The sequence below is a fragment of the Hoplias malabaricus genome, chromosome 3, assembly GCF_029633855.1.
Source record: "Hoplias malabaricus isolate fHopMal1 chromosome 3, fHopMal1.hap1, whole genome shotgun sequence".
In the NCBI taxonomy this organism is placed as follows: domain Eukaryota; kingdom Metazoa; phylum Chordata; class Actinopteri; order Characiformes; family Erythrinidae; genus Hoplias; species Hoplias malabaricus.
In genome coordinates, this window is record NC_089802.1 from 53,605,641 (window position 1) to 53,623,798 (window position 18,158).

The 18,158-nt window shown below is 37.1% G+C and overlaps 1 protein-coding gene across 1 annotated transcript in view; it reads right to left on the bottom strand.

Annotated features, from left to right (window-relative positions):
• Positions 1–18,038, bottom strand: part of cyfip1 (cytoplasmic FMR1 interacting protein 1) — a 36,615-nt gene extending 18,577 nt beyond the window's left edge. The window contains exons 1-15 of the mRNA XM_066663023.1: positions 17,838–18,038; positions 12,131–12,251; positions 10,003–10,092; positions 8,909–8,986; positions 8,698–8,799; positions 8,052–8,233; positions 6,611–6,707; positions 6,362–6,490; positions 5,978–6,082; positions 5,604–5,695; positions 5,236–5,353; positions 4,470–4,592; positions 2,349–2,474; positions 2,083–2,249; positions 1,509–1,656 (exon numbers count right to left, since the gene is read on the bottom strand). Coding sequence (XP_066519120.1) covers positions 1,509–1,656; positions 2,083–2,249; positions 2,349–2,474; positions 4,470–4,592; positions 5,236–5,353; positions 5,604–5,695; positions 5,978–6,082; positions 6,362–6,490; positions 6,611–6,707; positions 8,052–8,233; positions 8,698–8,799; positions 8,909–8,986; positions 10,003–10,092; positions 12,131–12,247 — 1,674 coding nt within the window. The 5' untranslated portion in view covers positions 12,248–12,251; positions 17,838–18,038. The remainder of the gene's footprint in view (positions 1–1,508; positions 1,657–2,082; positions 2,250–2,348; positions 2,475–4,469; positions 4,593–5,235; positions 5,354–5,603; positions 5,696–5,977; positions 6,083–6,361; positions 6,491–6,610; positions 6,708–8,051; positions 8,234–8,697; positions 8,800–8,908; positions 8,987–10,002; positions 10,093–12,130; positions 12,252–17,837) is intronic.
• Between the last annotated feature and the right edge of the window lie 120 nt (positions 18,039–18,158).

The following is an 18,158-nucleotide window of genomic DNA, read 5'->3' on the forward strand; positions in this document are numbered from 1 at the left end:
CATAACTAAATCCAAGCCACACAAACAGACTACAGGAATAATGGAAGAAGGAATCTGCTCTCTCACACACTTAAAGGGGGGTATGAAACAAACGGCATCATCCCTCTTTAGGATTATGTACTTTGTTAGAGCAGATTGATAGATAAATCAGGTCAGGCATGAATTTTCTGCTAAATACTGATAGCTCTGATTCTCCAGCACACGTGTGGAGGCACAAAGCCCAGATCAGCCTGAGTGAGTAAACAGATTACAGCTCAATCTCAGCAACACTGCTGACATTTAACATGTTACCGGTGGGTGGCATGACGCTAAAACCAGTGCACTGATATACATCTGGACTACAGCATGCTAAAGATGGTTTAAATAGGAAGCATGATTCTTTACCTACAGTATTATTAAAAAAAAAAAAAAAAACTTATAAAACATCCTCTCTCTCTTTTTTTTTTTTTTTTTTTTTTTTTTTTTAAACAATCAAATCAAATACAAAATGTGTCAAGCAACTACAGGACAACAAATAAAGGCTAATTATTTCTAAAAATCAAATCAATTATTATTAGATTAATTGACTAATCTAACTTTTGCTAATTTCTCCCATCCTTTTGCTATCCTCTGCTTTCAAATTCTACATTAGGGTAGTGGTCCAAACAGAAACCAAATCTCTCCAGCACTTCCCATATTCTACTACAAACATTTATATCTACATTATAGAAAGTGATGTATCTACAATAGAACATGACTTTGTTTCTGTCAATTCACCTGCTCAAATTACTTACAAATTAATGTAACAATTATAAACAAAAAAAAAAAAACTATTATAAACAAAAAAAAGGTTAAGGCACATTTAATGCACATTTATTAGACTGTAATTCAATTGTTAGGACTGGTTAGGCAGGTCAAGGCTGATTATTACCAGCTGTCAACTGATGACATTTCCAGAGCACAATACATTTTCTGACTTTTGCTAAAATTCAATGACCACAGTTTCTCTAAGCAGCTGACTGTTTACAAAGTAGCAGAAGGCTATAAAATGATCATTCCAGTTCAGAACAGTTGCTCATAAATACCACTCTAAAATGGTGGAAGTCAAGCATGATCTTGAAGAATAGAAAAACTCAGAATTTGGTTAGTAGTGCTAGGAAAAAAAAAACAATAAAATAAATAAATAAATAAAAGTGACTAATCAAAAACACTATGATGTGCAGGGACGTTCATCCGACACAGAACCAATAGTACAGGCCTCCCATGCAGCAATTTATGTACAAATATGTTCTGCATAGGAAATTTTACCCAAGACTTCAACAAAAAAAAAGAAATAAATCTGAATTATGAAAACCTGAGAGCTTGGCTGTTGGCTGATAATGTAAAAAAATGTACCTTTTTTGTCCACATTTTTAAGTAAAAATGGAGAAGCGCCTTAACCCAAAAGTGGTAATTGAAACGCCACACTTACTATGCTATATTTGCATACAACTGTATAAATGTGACCACTGAGTGAAGTTTGAAGATACCTGAGTGCTAGAGGGTCCCACAGCACGACGAGGTACCTTGATGTCAAATCCCCCTTTGGGGTCTTTCTCCCCTCGCAGGGCTGGATCATTAGGAGGCTCTCTTCCTGTTTCCCAGTCACAGATAGTTTTACGGATGGCTTGAAGTACACTACAAATGCAACCATGCACAATCAATAATATGGAACGGATGGTGATTTCTAATAATTAATAAATTCATTTGATTAAACTTGTAGAGATAAAATAGGAAAAAATTATATAAATAAATTTAAAAACATTGTGTTGTGTGTGGGTTTTTTACTATGTCACATTGTGTTATTATATGAAAAAAATTTTTTTTTTATATATAAACTTGGAATTAAACAGTTAACCACCCTCTCACTCAACCCCTAAAAAAAGAAATAAATACCATTTTTCTATTGCAGAAACAGATGTGCATGTTATTGAATAAACATTAATAAATGTAAGCATACTTATTGCCTGAACATATACTTGGCAGATATTTTTGGTTATTTAAATGAAACAGTGTTAAGTAAAATGTGGTTCAGGCAATATTACACAACTTGTTTCATGATACCTCTGGATGACATTCTTTTTCTTCTTGATGGCCTGCCGCAGTGGGTCCCGGAGTGTAAGCTGGGCAAAGTCTTGCAAGGCAGCATAGATGGTGTGGCGAATGGCATGGTTAAAAACACTCTCCATACGGCCCATCAAAACCTGTAGTCCCTTTATCATGGCTATCACCTGTACTCCATCACAAAAAGATTTACAATATTATTTGAACTGCTGCATGAATCAGCATTATCAAAATATAAGGCACCGTGAAGAAACAGTGATGCTGACCTCAACCAGAGCAAACTTCTCCTCACTGGTGTAGTTGTATCTAGTTGCTCGCTCGTATTCCTCAGCATTGTCAGGACATTCCTTATTGGAATATTTATCCGTTGGGTGCACCAATTTCCATGAGTACTAAAAAGTGAAAAAGAAAAACATTAATAAGTATGGCATGTTTTAAAATGAATACATACTTGCAAGAATACAGACAGTCAGTTTTGGGCCCTACATTAAAGTTTTAAGGTGGAACATTATGTTTTGGGGGGGGGGGTGGGGGGGATGACTGTTATTTCTATGTGGCTGAAGTTTAACTCAAACGTTTTTATTCACTGTTTGAATTACCAGAGTTTTTAGATTAACACATTCAGTGTGTGTTTACTTTCATGCAGTAAATGCTGTCCTGAATATAGAGTCAGTTCTAGAACAAAAATAAGTAAAAACTACCCACTTATGGAGCAATATTCTCATCTCTGTTCACGCTTTTCAACATTAAGAGTAAGTCACCTGACATAAAATCCAATGAGCATGCACTTCACTTACTAAAAAAGAAAGTTCATGAAAGAAGCAGGAACTTAAAATTGCTCAATTATGAACAAGCCAGTGGAAAAAAAAAATAGGAAGTAGAGTCACAGTAGTGATCAGTGCATACTGGTTAAAATCTGCATATTTTACATACCATAATAACACACACACACACACACAACAAAAAGCAAAACGAAATTTAGCGCTGCGTAATTTAAATGCTTAACACTCATTCTGCTAGTGACAGCAGGCCAACACCCACACACCTTATTCTCCCTCTAAACAGATTTATATTTATGTATATTTCAAGTTGTTCATTTGTTTCATTTACACTGATTCCTTCATATATTTTCATTGTGTGTGGTCAAGCAAACCTTAGGATAATCAAACACTTTATTAAATACATTTTGAAATTCAAATGGGGTTATATCCTATGTAAACATGGCACAAAAATAAGCAGCAAACCTACAGAAGATATCAGTCATGCTAATAAATAAATAAAGAAAGAAATATTGGTCAACAAGAAAAGTAGAAGTGATCATTCAAAAAAATTAAACACACCTTAAAACCTCTTATCCTCCTTCACTACCTGTGGAAGGATTTGTCCTCAAAACTAATTAACAACTGAAAATTAATATCATACAATTTGATTATATCCCAAGCATGCTGGACCCTGCTTGTGTCAACAGCAGTCATTATAACCCTGTGAAAGGCTTTTATCCAAATACGTTATTAATAATTCCAGGTAAAAGCCAATACATTAATATTCCTAAAAAAAATTTTCTCTAGTGATTATTCAAAAAATATATTTTGAATTAAAGTAGAGCATTGAGCACTATTCCATATACACAAATCAGCCATTACATTATGAGTACTTCCTTGTTTCTACACTCAGTGCACATTCTTTCAACTCCACTGACTATACAGTTGCATTTCTCATCCTGGTGTTCAATAGTTAGGACCACCAGAGAGCAGGTATGATTTGGATGTTGGTTCAAACTCATTGTTGCAGTGACACTGGTGTGGTGGTGGAGTGTTAGTGTGTGTTGTGTTGGTACAAGTGGATCAGGCACAGCAGTGCATTGAAATCTATTATGTTTAGTCAATCTGGTACTGATGTGAGTCACTGAGCCACTAAAGATGGTCACTAAATCTAAAGAAGAGAATAACAAACAAAAACTGAAGAAAAACCTTCCACAGAATACATCATATTTGATTAATGCCCACCAAGCTCAATCTGCTCTGTGGGGCATGAAATAACACCAAATTCTTTACTCAAGCTGTGTTTACTTGATCAGAAACAATTGTGTACAAATGTGATCATCATGGAGAGTAAAAGAAAACATTTGTATCAAATGTTTGCTTTGATAGTCAAGTTAATTGCTTTTGCAAATGAAAAAGTGGGATTGATCTTTGTACACCATTCAGAGCTTTTGGCCATTCATGCTGAACATATCTCCTCCTTACGTTTATGGTGTGTTAAAGTTTTGTTTCAAAGCAGCGTGTATGAGGAGTGCAAATTATAAATGTTACTGGAAAAATTAGCCTGGTAATGTACTAGCTTTTATGAGAAAAAAGGGAGATGTTAAGACTGGATGTGGAACTCACCACTTCCATGACTTGGGCACTCCACTGAGAGAGCAGCTGCAGGCCCTGCAAGGCTAGATCACAAAGTTTTCGATACTCAGAGTCAGTCTTCTGTGCATCCTGGCGCCCAGACCCTGTCACCACCTACACACATAAACAAACACACACACACTCAATAAAGGCAATTAAGTAACTAAAAATAAAATGCAAGATATGCATAGAATACTGTGATTATTTTGCCTGGAACTGAGATCACATACATGTAAGTGGACTTTCACTCACATCCAATTATATTCAATATACTATATATTCCAACAGACACCTCATGCAGCAAAAACATCATTAGCCTGACAAAAGAGAATGCAGTTACTTAGCACAACCCCATCTGACCCCTCCACTCCCACCCCCAGCCCATCCAGGTAGGGCCTGGCACTGAATTTGAAGGTAAATAATGAAAATTACTCATTAATCTCCAACATGCTTAATCACTCCCCACATGTTAACATAAGCAGATAATATCGCACTTCTGTTAATGACCATTTCAGTTGCAGTGCTAAGGCACAATGAGCTAATTCAATCTGAACACCAAACCTGTCTAAGGGAATACTTTGAGGTAAAAAAAAAGAAAATGAATTCCATCATAGCACAGAAGTGCCCTGACTAATGTTTGAGTCTCGGTTGTACCAACTGCCATGTCCAGGACCTACTGATAGGGTCTTTCACAGCACTGTAAACCGACTACACCTAAAACAGTGAGATCTAACAGTATTATTGATTGGTCACTCACTTCACTGTTGCTGTATCGGGCCATCTCTGAGATGAATCGCATGTGATCATCTCGAATCTGAATCATCTGCTCACAGATATTATACTGGGGACTACTCCCTGTAGATGTGCAAGACCACCTAGAAGAAAGAAGACAAATTTTAATAGATTCAGGTAGGCTGTAGACAAATAAAAAGCTACATTTGCACAACAAACATGTTTAACATTTTAATAATTCTTTGACTTAAATATCAAATGCATAAAGGTGATAAAGTTTGGCATTGCTAAAAAATATATATTATTATTTTTCAATCTTCTGTTTATTTACCACTTAATAATATGAAAATGCAAAAAATAATAATTTGACCCTATTTTTGGGGGGGTTCTCACCTGGATTTGTTTTCCTCAAAATGAGCACTGGTTTTAATGTAACGGGAGAGCTCAATTTGCATGTCTCCAAAGAGTGGTACTACTTGAAGTTGCTGCAGTTCAGACACGAAAAGGACATCACGTTTTCAATACAAGAAATGACAAATTCCCAGTCTTATTACAAGTTTAAAATTTAGAGTAAGGCTAGTCACCTAAAATTTGTTTATGTATAACCTTTGCCTGTATACATATAAACTTAAAAAATAAAAATAAATAAATAAATAAATAAATAATACATTTTTGTTTCAACAGAATTATATTATTTATATATATAAGCCCTTCCTTATAAAAAAAATCAATAATATAAAAATAAATAACTGGAAAAACACACACACCTTGAAAAATTTGTCAATTTTAGTGAGATTTATTCTCTTCTTTGCATCCAGTTTATAAATGTTGCTGTTTGTTCCATCCATTAGGTACAAACCAAAGCCCATCACCTGCAGGACAAAAAAGGTAACATTAAAATGACTATGGTATGAAAACATATACATACACCATTTAATATGGGGAGATGCTATTTGCAATATAGCTTATACACATCTGCAAAGTATTAATAATGGCACAAATGCCCAAATCTGGAAATATGTTCAGACTGGATATGGCCTACATTTAAAAAAACAAAACAAAACAAAAAAAAAACATATATATATATATATATATATATAGCCTTGTTAAGAAGAATCCTTATATTGATGTCTTGTGTAAGTGAATCTTACTTTAAGAAGCATGTGTTTCTCACTGGGGGTCAGGTACATCTTGTTCTCGTAGTAGTCCACACACAAATTGACAATGTCAGCCAGCAGCTCTTCATAGCCATGAATCACCTCTAGCTGCTGCTGCAGGGACTGAAACACACAGGAGAGACTTAGCCACACATCAATATCAGTCTCACACAGGACTATTAAAAAGGTATTAATTAGTATAGCATCTACAATAGGCAACTGCAGCAAAAGACATTTTGGTACCTGAGTGATTTTGTTGTGATTGGCCAGAAACATGGAAAGGTTCTGAGACTCCTGGATTGAGGACGGCTCAGACATTTTCCTCAAGAACTGAGCTGCTCTGTTAGGGAATAAATAAAAAATAAAAAAAATAAATATATATTTAAAAAAAAAAAAAAGACATCAGAGTTATACAAAAAGAATTGTAAAGTATTTTACTTAATACAATCATTTATCTCATTCAGACAGAAAGAATATCTGACACACACACACACACACTCACACAACAGACAAAATACTACTACTGTGATTATGCTGAACCTTATTCTGAATGTTGCTGTGCTCTAGAGTAGGATTCAATAATTTGACATGATTTAAGACTAATTTTGACCAAAATAATTTTAATTTGTTGAGTCATATGAATACACTCCTTTATCAAACACTCACAGCAGCTCTCATCTTGAACAGAGATATGTGGATCCTGACAGCAGAAGCAAAAACATTGATTGGATAGCTGTCTCATTTGTATACTGCACCCTTGTGGGACAGAGTCTGACCAATCTGAACATTTTGAACATCAACTTGAACTGCCCTGGGGCACAGCCATGAAAAGATATTGCCCTGTCCCACCAAAATGGAAGAGTGCATGTTTTAATCTTGGCAAAACAAATCTGCTCCATATTGACACTGGTTGTCTCTAATTTTATTGGGCACTTTAAATGGCACTGCGGATATCATCCAATGATGAATAAAATGTATTCAGCTGTTGTACAAAGGCCAATACCTTAGAGTGTTTTATCTCTAAGACACACGCACGCACACATGGGAGTTGTAAACCTTTTTCTTTTAAGACACCCTGACATGTCTATAACACCTAGTTTTCTGGTTATATTAACAGCTCATGATTCACAGCTAGGACAAATAAAAGCATAAGGAAGGGAGTGAGGGAATAAATAGTACAAAGAGAAATATGGGGGGATAAGAGAGACAGAGATAGAGCAAGAGTGAGAGAGAGAATGAGAGAGGAAGGATGACAAGTTTAACCTTTAAGACTGATTAAAATGAAACTTTAATCCATGTGCAAGGGTGCTGACAGCAGTCACATGTACAAACACACTCCACATGTGCGCACACTAATGTTGGGTCTGCATGATCGGCAAGACACTTGACACAATATTTCTTACATGAACATTCATAAAGAATAGAAGACTGGCCATGCACAAACACAGGTGCAATGGTTTAGGAGGTAAACAACAACAAAGTTCTATAAACTTCTAGCTTTGAATAAGCTTGTAAAATGTGTACCAAAAGAGTAACGCTTTGCTAAATACTTCAGCGCATTCATCAAAAACCTAAGCAGTTTGACTGCCATCTAGAGGCCAGATAGGTCCGTATACTGGACATCAAAAGGCACATATAACAGTTCTGGAGATATAAGAGAAAAAGATACGGAATGAGAGTGTACCGTTTGTATGCAGAGTGATCATTCTTCACACTGCACTTCATGTTCTTGAGTTCATCCAACACAGCAAACATGTTAATAAACTTCCCCAGTGTGAGCAAGTATGCCTCTGAAACAAAGTCCTTTCTGCGTTCAGCATGACACAAGCGGCGTACTTCACCACAGAAACGGTCAATTGCAGTTCGCTGTGAGGAAGAGAGAGAAATGTAATGAATGAGTAAATGTATCTGTTTATATATGGTTTATAGATGGAATGGGTTTATAACTCACTTATGTCCCTATTTGCCCACTTATTGTTATTTTTATATAATCTAACCAGATCAATCACAAAAAAAAACAAAAAAAGACTGGGCATGGGATTTGATTACAACAGGACAGATACAGAAGAGAGAGGGGAGGAAAGAGGTAGTCAAGTTCTCAAGAAAGATGTCATTATATGGCATAATATGTATTATCATCCATTCATCTGAAGTATAGGTCAGAAATGATTTATTATTTATTACAAATCATTTTGTAGGTCCAGAAAAATGTTACATCAAGGTAAACTGCTTTCCTTTTTTCAGTCAATAAGCCATTTGACAGCTTTATATACCCCTTTTTTTATTCATCTGGAGCTCTTACACACAGCAGTAAGCAGTGAGGACATTACCTGGAAATACATGAAGTTCATCAGCTTGGTGACCTCAGGCTCCAGTACTTCCACGGTCTTCTCATAGATCTCCACTCTGTTGGGTTGCTCATTGCACTTCACCTGAGAGCAGTAGCATAAATTAGCAGTGAAAGAATAAAAACACAAGAGCAAAATGCAGAGCTTTGCATATGCAAGTGTTGTGGTGCATGGCCAACGTATGGCACATTACCTGGGGGATCGCTCTGGAGCAACTTCTCCATGTGTAGAGCATCACAGCATACTCCTGACCCTCCTCCAGCATTTCATTCTGTAGAACACAATATTCCTCAGTAACTGGTGTTCCAGTTTTGTTAAACAATGGGTGAGTGAAGTTTCCAGCATTGACATAAATAATAATATACTAAAACATTCTTTATGGATGTTTTTTTAAACTTACCACTAAGAGAATACTAAAAGTCCTAACATGCATGCTAATCGATTTTAAGCAGATGAAAATACATACTAATTAAGTAATGAACAACAACACTGAATATTAACTAAAAGAAAAAAACTGTTAGATCTGTGTACTGTTAAATTCATCTTAACAATTGATTCAGTAATATTCAAAATCAAAATAATAATGTGGAAACACATGACAAGCTGGGTGTGGGTGCTCAAAAACCAGAATATGTCTGATGTGCAGTTTTTACTTGTTAGAGGAGGGTAGTGAAGAAATCTGGACATTTTCAGACAAGCGCAAAACCAGCTTGGTGTTACAAAAGCAAGCAAGTTAACTTAATATGTCCTCTGCAGTGAGGAACTGTGAAGTAGTAATATATTGCATTAAAAAAATAATCTGAATCATATAGCCATATAATAGTATCATAAAAATCATATATCATCACCCATCAAACACATACAAATTCTTGACGATTTTGTTTTTTTCTAAATATACAAACAAGGTCTCTAGACAATATCTTGTTTAACCTAAGCTTCTTTCAGCAATTAGCCCTTGCTTGTGGAGCAGAGACAAGTTCTGGTCCACCGCACTAAAGCTTTAAAGCACACATTCATCACAGCACCATTCAGACCAGTGCCATGAGCTTGGCAGGGCTCCTCCAATCATTAAAGTGAACAATGCAGGTCTCTTTCAGGTCCTCTTTGAGCCTTTCATCTCCCCACTAAACAAGTTCCTTTGTCCAGTCTCCCAGAGGCTCACCACTGAGGACTGGTGTGAATGGGCCAATATGAGGCACTGATAGAGTGGAGTTAATCAGCAAAGATTCTGAGGGCAACTCATTCTCTCTGTGTTAATAGCAGAAAAGAATGAGCATGGGCACCAACCATGCTAGAGTGGACTGTGGCTTGCTCGATGTAGCGGGCAATTCCTGTCACAAATGCATTGCGGTCCTCAAAGTTGGTATCAAAGTTGGGCTGTTGATGGACAAATAAACAAACACAAAAGTTAGGTCTGGAAATGATTGGTTATTTGGTATTGCACAGTTACTGCTGATTCATTGTTTCTTGTGTTTTTCTAACTCTATCATTATCCTTAAAATTGTCTTCTAACATACATTAAAATTTACAATTCCAAGCTGGTTAATGTTAGCATATTGAGCATCAGTATTGTTATCTTATCCAAGCAACTGTATACAGTGTGTGGCAGCTATGGATTCAGTTCAGAGAGATGTGCATAGTTTTTTCGCTGATTGTTGGACCATTCTCTCGCAGGATTCCTTTGTCGGCCACCACTCAAAGGAACCTTTGTACCTCTTTAATAAAAAAAAAGGCACAATTTTACCAGCTGCTACTGACAGTTGGATAAAAACCAAATGTGTTCTCTACTGTAGCTTGGAGATTTTACAAATGGCTAGATTCTCTTGGGCTCATCGGCTTGCAAGGTTTCAGTCCCTAATTGACTCACTTGGAACAAGTGAGACAATGCTAAAAATCGGATTCCAGGTAGAAAATTTACCTAACTGAAAACCAAAAAAGCAGAGTAGAGTCAGGTCTAGTAGTGTAGGTTCCATGCAGTGGAAAAGCTCCATAAGGCAGACCTGACTGGGTTGTTTTAATTTCCCCATTTTTTGGGATGGTAGATGCTACAGCATGGCATCATATCACTGTCAATGTAGAGGGTGCAAGAACACCAGGTGGAAAATATAAACCCGTAACTTTTAACCTTTTACATATGTAAATAGACTTCTCGCAAATGTGAACCTTGTGAGCACAGAGAGAAAGGAAATGCATGCACACTGATCATAATCTCCCTCTCAAACTGTCTTTTTTCTCAGATGGTTTTTACCATCTCGAATTTAAAAAGTTTCCCTTATGCAGCAAAACTTTTCCCTGTGACTTTGATTTTCCTGACTGATTTTGATTTTCCTGCTGACTGCATGCCTCATAGACTGTATATGGCCCCCTACTAGGAGAAGCCTTATACAAAAAAAAATTAAAAATAAATAAAAAGAGACATGGGGCATGTGTACCTTGGTCATTTGAGTTTCATTATGAAACGGGGAAAATGGAAAATAGGAGACTATGCAATTTCCAAAGTATTTTTTCAGTTTATGGATTCGGAGACTACCCACAGAGTCTCTGCACAGTGACAGTCGGCATCACACAAAGTAAACATAGCTAGTGAACAGGGGTCGACTCCTGAATTAATCAATTCTTTGAGCATTTTGATACAATTGGCAAATGGTTCAGAGAGTCAAATCAGTCTCAGTTTTCTAACGCAGCGAACATAATTTCCACATGTATATCACATATGACTATAATCTGAACCCACTTTAAATTGTGAATTATGATCGTATTTTGACTGTTTATCCATGGCTCTGGTGCTGTCTTGGTGACAACAGCAGCTCTGTGAAACAAAGGCTTCTACTAGTAGGCAGGTAATATACAGTCAATGAGGCAGACAGTCACAGAACCAGGAGACATCTCAGCTAATTGTATTCACTGAGAGAAACAGCCCTGATCCCATCCCAAAACTGTCAAAAACCAGAGAGAAGAAAAGCCTCTCGAGCGTAGAAAGAGCCCAACGGAAAAGAGCTTGGCACACGAGGGGATATTTAAAAGTCAAGAGAGTAAAATCCATTCAAGGATGAAATAAAGAAATGTTTACATTTCAAATAAAGACCGCTTTACATTTCACACACACAAAAAGTTAAAACTTACCGGTTTATATTTTCTACCTGGTATAACTGTGCCTACTACCATACTACAGATCCTCAAATGAATATGCTGTTATACTTTAAAGTGATATTACTTTCAAAGTATGGTCCCTTTAATATATTTGTTTCTGATGTTTGTTCTTATTTCTGAAGTATTTCTCATACTGAAGTAGTCCTCGCTTCACTGCTGACACTGGAAACTGGCAGCATCAACATCAAACAACGAAATAACTGGCTGATTCCAAAAGCCGTCACCGTCAGAATGAATAGCATATTAATGCTTGTAGGAGTGTTACCTGGTACATGATTGAGGAAGGGAGAGGCTCAATGCAGGGTTGCTGGTCTGGAAGTGGAAGCTCCTCCAGCAAGTCCACGTTGGACAGAGCATCCTCTAAAGTGACCGTGGCAGTCATGATTCTATGGAGGAAAATAAAAATATGAAACTCACTAAAGTACACACATAATGAAAGTTTTTGTTTCACAGGTGCTCAATTTCTAAAATAATTCTGTATGAACTCATAAAAACCTATGACTAGCAAATCAAGGCCAGACGCCTCAGGCCACTCCCCATATATTTCACCCCTAAAGCCAATACCACCCAAGATAGAGACAAAAAAAATTATATATATATATATATATATAAAATATTATAGTCAAGCAAAAGAGGAACAAATGGTTCTTAGGCAGCTGAAGTGTTTGCATGCTCACTGGTTTCATTTCAGCAAGTTCTCAAAACATGCAGAGAAACAAAAAACAGTCCTATGTGATAATAAATCACTATGGTGAAACTACTGACAAATAAAGGCCACAATTACTAGAGATAAATGATTATTGAAATCATAGATGACTTTGTATGTTTAACTAAAATTTTAAATAGATTTTTGTAATGTGTTAATTGGACACTGGCGGGAACCATACAAAATAGACATTAAATAAACCTACACTAGCATTCTGCCTAAACATACTTTAATTCAATCATAGTTAGCAATATGCTGTGCAGTACCGCCCACTAATGTCCCAAACCAACCACAATAGCAATTACCAGCAGAGATATGTTGTGCAAAGGAATTCTTTTCTAAGCTTCTCATTTGTAAATGTAAATGCTGTATGAGCAATACATGATTCCTGTAAAACAAGACAGACCATTCAACATTCTGGTGTCATATAACGTCAAATCAAACAATCCATTCCATTTCATGATTCAACTAATTATTTGCTTACACTCCTAAAAACGTACTTCTTTATTTGGCGCTAACTAGAAGGGGAAACCAAAACCAACTACCCACAGACCACTGTTTCCACAAGGAGGAAATGCATTCAGTAACAACAAATTAAATATCAAGATAATAAAAATGCAGCCTTATCATCTACAAGCTTCTCAACTGTGACTTCAACTTAAAAAACAAAAAAACAAAAAAACACCTCTTTGCTATTCGTTGTTAGTGGTTTGAGACAAGTCGTTATTGGTCACTTTTTTCATGAAATAAAACAGCCCGCATCTGCAGCTGTCAAACTGAAAAAGGAAGTAATCAGCCTTTTGCAGATCCACTGTTCCTCTGAAAGCTGAACCATTTCCTTGCTCTCAAAGTTCAAACACTAGCCTAAAATATAAAGAACTTAACCGTAAGAAATGCATTACACAGGGAATACTAAAAACTCTTCTTGTAGAAAGCAGAGCACCATGAATTACTGTCGCTCATTAAACTTTGTGTGGCCTCCACTACCATGGTAATAATCAATATCATCTAGACCCAGTTGTTTTTTCCCCTCAAACATACCATTTCACCTTAAGAGATGAGGCTCTTCTGAAAGTAAACAAACCAGAGAGAACGGCGTTTCCACACAATTGTAGATGTCCCCTTTAAACTGCTCTGTTTGAGAAAGATGTCGCAACACAGAGGAAACTTCACAGTAAAGCATAAAAAAAAATATATGCGCCTATAAGAAAACTCTCCCCTTACAGAGGAAACATGAGAGAAGTGATAAAACTCAACTCTGATATTTTAGAGAAGTCTGTTCCTTCATGCCTCATGTAGAAAACATTTGCAATAGTATCTGTGTGACTCAAAAGAAATGAACCTAATCATGGAACTTGTATACATACTTCTTATTAGTTACCAAGTGCAGTCACAGATAGTGCTTGAGATTTTATCAGTATTACTGATAAGTGATGGGCAGTAGGTATAATTATCTTTAGGATGAAGTAATTGCTAATTTAAATTACATTTACTGAAGTACACACTTGGGGAAAATATTGAGAGATTTGCAATTTCACTGTGATACATTTTCCCTGCATTAACACCAGCAGTAACATTTCTCCTCTCACCTGGCAAAGTGGCAAAGGTCATGATCACCTGCAGGACTTTCAGAACTTCATGTGCCACGATCTTATGTGCCACACAATCTTATTTTATTATCTTATCTTAATTTTGTCAGGTCACTGTTTCTGACTACTTTGTGCTGCTAATGTTGTGCCCTGCTTCCTGATGCCAGATACTGCCAGCGCTCACTGAAAACAAAATGACGTCGAGCTGATTTGTCTAATCATTTGTTGCCATTGGTGTGAACGCAGGGTTACTTCTACTCAAAGATATTAGTGAGTAAATTGATCTGTTTTGCTCAGTTAAATTTTTGCCATTTATATTCAATTAAGGATAGCATTTGGTGACAAAATTAATGAGTTTGGAAAAAAAAAAATTGAATCGCTACTTTTATACTTCTATTCAAGCTTTGTCAGGAAGGAATCTCACTTTTACATTAGTTGTTAATCATTATGATATATTAATATCAATATATTACCCAATTAAATACATTTACTCAACTATGGATTGCATATAACCTCAAACACAAATAAATCCTCCTTGTTGCAATTCACTCACAAACAAAGATCTTCCAATGAGACTTTCAGATGGTTCCCAAAAGCAGATTACATCTAAGACTAAGTCTTAAATGGATTATCAATAATGAGTCACTACATGCATTGCAGTTTAGTACAAGATTAGGCTTCATCCATGTCCAACAAACTGACCTTTTAACACCTCTTGAAATAAGCCATCCACACTCAGCAGCTGAACGGTCAGCTCAACTGTCCATCTGCTCCAGTCGGGATGCCCTAAGAATTCTCTATGATATCAGGTGCATTTCTCAATCCATGACCACTATATGATATAATCTGTTAAATATGACAATAACTCGGCCGAGGATGGTGTATACCATTGAATATGATAAGAGAAAATTAAAGACTAATTAAGGGGATTTTCACAAACATCCACATTTAATTTACACTGATTAGCCATAACATTACGACCAGCTCTTTGTCTCTGCACTCACTGTCCATTCTCTCAGCTCCACTGACCATACAGCAGCAATATGCAGTTCTATAATTACTGACTGTATGCCCTGCATACATTTTTGCCCTCTTTCATTTTGTTCTTCAATGCTCAGGACCCCAACACAACAGGAATTTTTTGGGTGGTGGATGATTCTCTGCACTGGAGTCACATTGACATTTTGGTGGTGTGGTTGTGTGTGTGTATGTAACATTGTAAGAGTGGAACACATACAGCAGTGCTGCTGGAGTTTTTTTTTTTAAAACCTCAGTATCACTGTTAAATTGAAAACCAACCAAAGATATATGAGTGGGGGTGCTCCTGTATGCTCAGAGGAGCTGTGAGAAGGGACAGTAAGTGTAGATACAAGGAGGTGGTCTTAATATTATGACTGGTCAGTTTATTGTACTTCATCATTTTCATTTTACTTCATAATCTGAGAAACAAACAGTTAATTCTTTAACTAGGGTCAGGCTACATGTAAAAATAAAATGCTTTCACTTAAAGACAAGACCATTTTAATAATGAAATATGCAATTAGTCCAAGTACTGATATGTAAGATGTATTCTGAAAAACAATGACGTATATCATGACAATTAAAATATAATGTTGATATCAATTACACACTGAAACCTAATACAGTCAATATATATCTGGCTATAGTCAATAAAGGTATTAGACAACTGGCAATGACAGAATTATTGTAATATTTACCTTCTTTCAGATAATCAAAACTCAACATCAAGTAACTTCATTATCTAGCTCAGTTGGTAAAGAGTCAACCACTAAAGAGATCAGAGGCTGTCCTGTAGCTGCTGCAGTATCTAAATCTGGGTCAGATATTTCTGCTGGGTGGTGCCAAATTGGACAGAGAGCTCCTCCCAAAAGGAAAATCCTTTCATGACTTCTCTTCAAGCTCTATGGTTTACTTCGCACAAGCACAGGCACACAAAAATAGATTACAACTCAGTAAACTGCAAAACCATTTCCTTAAGTAGATATTTTCACACCTCCCCTGCACATGCACCGAGTGCCATCCTCTTGAACACACACACACACACACGCCCTTACACATCACTTCCTCAGACAGTAATCAGAAGTGTGAAGACAAAGCTACTAAACTGTGATTATTTCTAAAGGCAGCAGCACTGCATACTGATTTCTGTTTAAACTAAATACATTTCTAAATCTTCGTTTTGACTCTAGATAAAATGTCTGGCTGGAGTATGAATGGTGAAGACTTTCAAATTTTAAAAGGAGATAACTCTGCCTTGATCTAGTGCCTCAGTGGGGAATGTGCTAAATAAGCCCAAACATGCATGGCCCTGCTGACCAAAACCATGCTGCCACAGTTACTACAATATTCACAAATTCAAACATATAGGACATGAGAGAGGAGCAAGCAAGAAAACATGAAACAGAGAGGAAAGAAAACATGTCTTATGGCAGGTTGTAACCCAAATAAAGCAGAAATACAACAGACATTTCTAAAACAATACTACAAGTATATTCCTACAACATATATGGACCGTTAGTATGGTTTAGAGGATTACACAAGATTGTAATCTTGATCCAAACAAGTGATTAGGAATGGGGACTGGAACTTGTTTAGGCTTCATCTGCTTATTCAACTCACAGTTAAGTTATACTTGACAAAGTAACACCATTCATATCATGTTTCCGTCAGGATCCCTTTCCTTTCAAAGGAAGATGTTGATAGTCGAGTATGAACTCATGCTAGACAAAACCTGACAAATATAAAGTGTGAGATACTGACTGAATGCATATCTTAACACAGCCCTTACCACAGAGGTGTCCAACACTTTAAGCTGTTCACCAAATGGCATTCCTGAATAAATAATCATTCAAAAACAAACCCACACTCAGGAAGTGCCTGGTAAATGCAACACTGGTGTTTTCACTGTTGGTGATTGTAGTCAACAATGGTTTTAACATGTCATTTTCAGACTAGAATAACCTTTTACCGAGCAAAGTCAGTACAAGTCACCAACACAAATACACAGGCTAGTTATTACAACTACCCCCCCCCCCATTTACTTCATGTCATGGTGAATAACTTCTATTTATTGAAATGTTACCATCCAAGAAATACCCAAGTGTTACGTTTCTAAACTAAATAAATCACTGATATATCGACTGTGGAGGGGAATGTGCAGTGGTGTGTTTTCAAGGCTGTTGTGTTGTTGGCCCAGAGAGGGCCAAACTTTAGCTCACAGCTGTATGAACTACACTACAAACAAGCGCGAACGCACTCTCCGAAACACACCACAGAAAGTTATTTAAGCACCTCAACAACCTCAAAAGTCTCAGCGAAGGTAAAGCCCCTTTCCTGTTTGGTTACAATAATGTCTTCTCGCTGCGCGTGTCGTTCACCTGGGCTCCAGAGCCGAGCTCCGCAAACCACTGCACGTCTCTCAGGACTCACCGGAGAGGCCTAACTCCGACAACCGCCACTTGGAGGATTACAGCATGGAGCCGATTAAGTATAAACACTTATTTTTAAATCTCCCAAAATAAACTTTCAGTTGCCCGAAAATGTCCGCGAAAAACGTCTCGTCTGAAGCGGTGTGGTACCGACGAGCACAAAAAGCCAACACCCAGAGCCCGAGAGGAAAACTTTTCAGAGCCCGACGCTAGCAGCAGGCTACCCACCCTTAGTTTGTGTTTTCGTTTTCCAGGGATAAACTGTTCCGTCGAGAAGTTTAAAAATCCATTTGCCGAAGTCTTCTTGAAGATATCTGAGATGTGAACTGCTGGAGTCCACGGTGGTCTCGGCGCCTGCTGTAGTTCCAGGGAAACTTCTCTGTTCTCTGAGATCCTGCTCTCAGTCTGCGGACAGATCACTGTGGGAGTTCCTCCTCCACTACAGGAAAACTCTACAGGGAGGAGAAAAAAAGTCCACACTTACACTCAGAGTACACACACTAGGGGGCGCTAATACACCACCACTCAGGATCTCCACATACCTTCCAA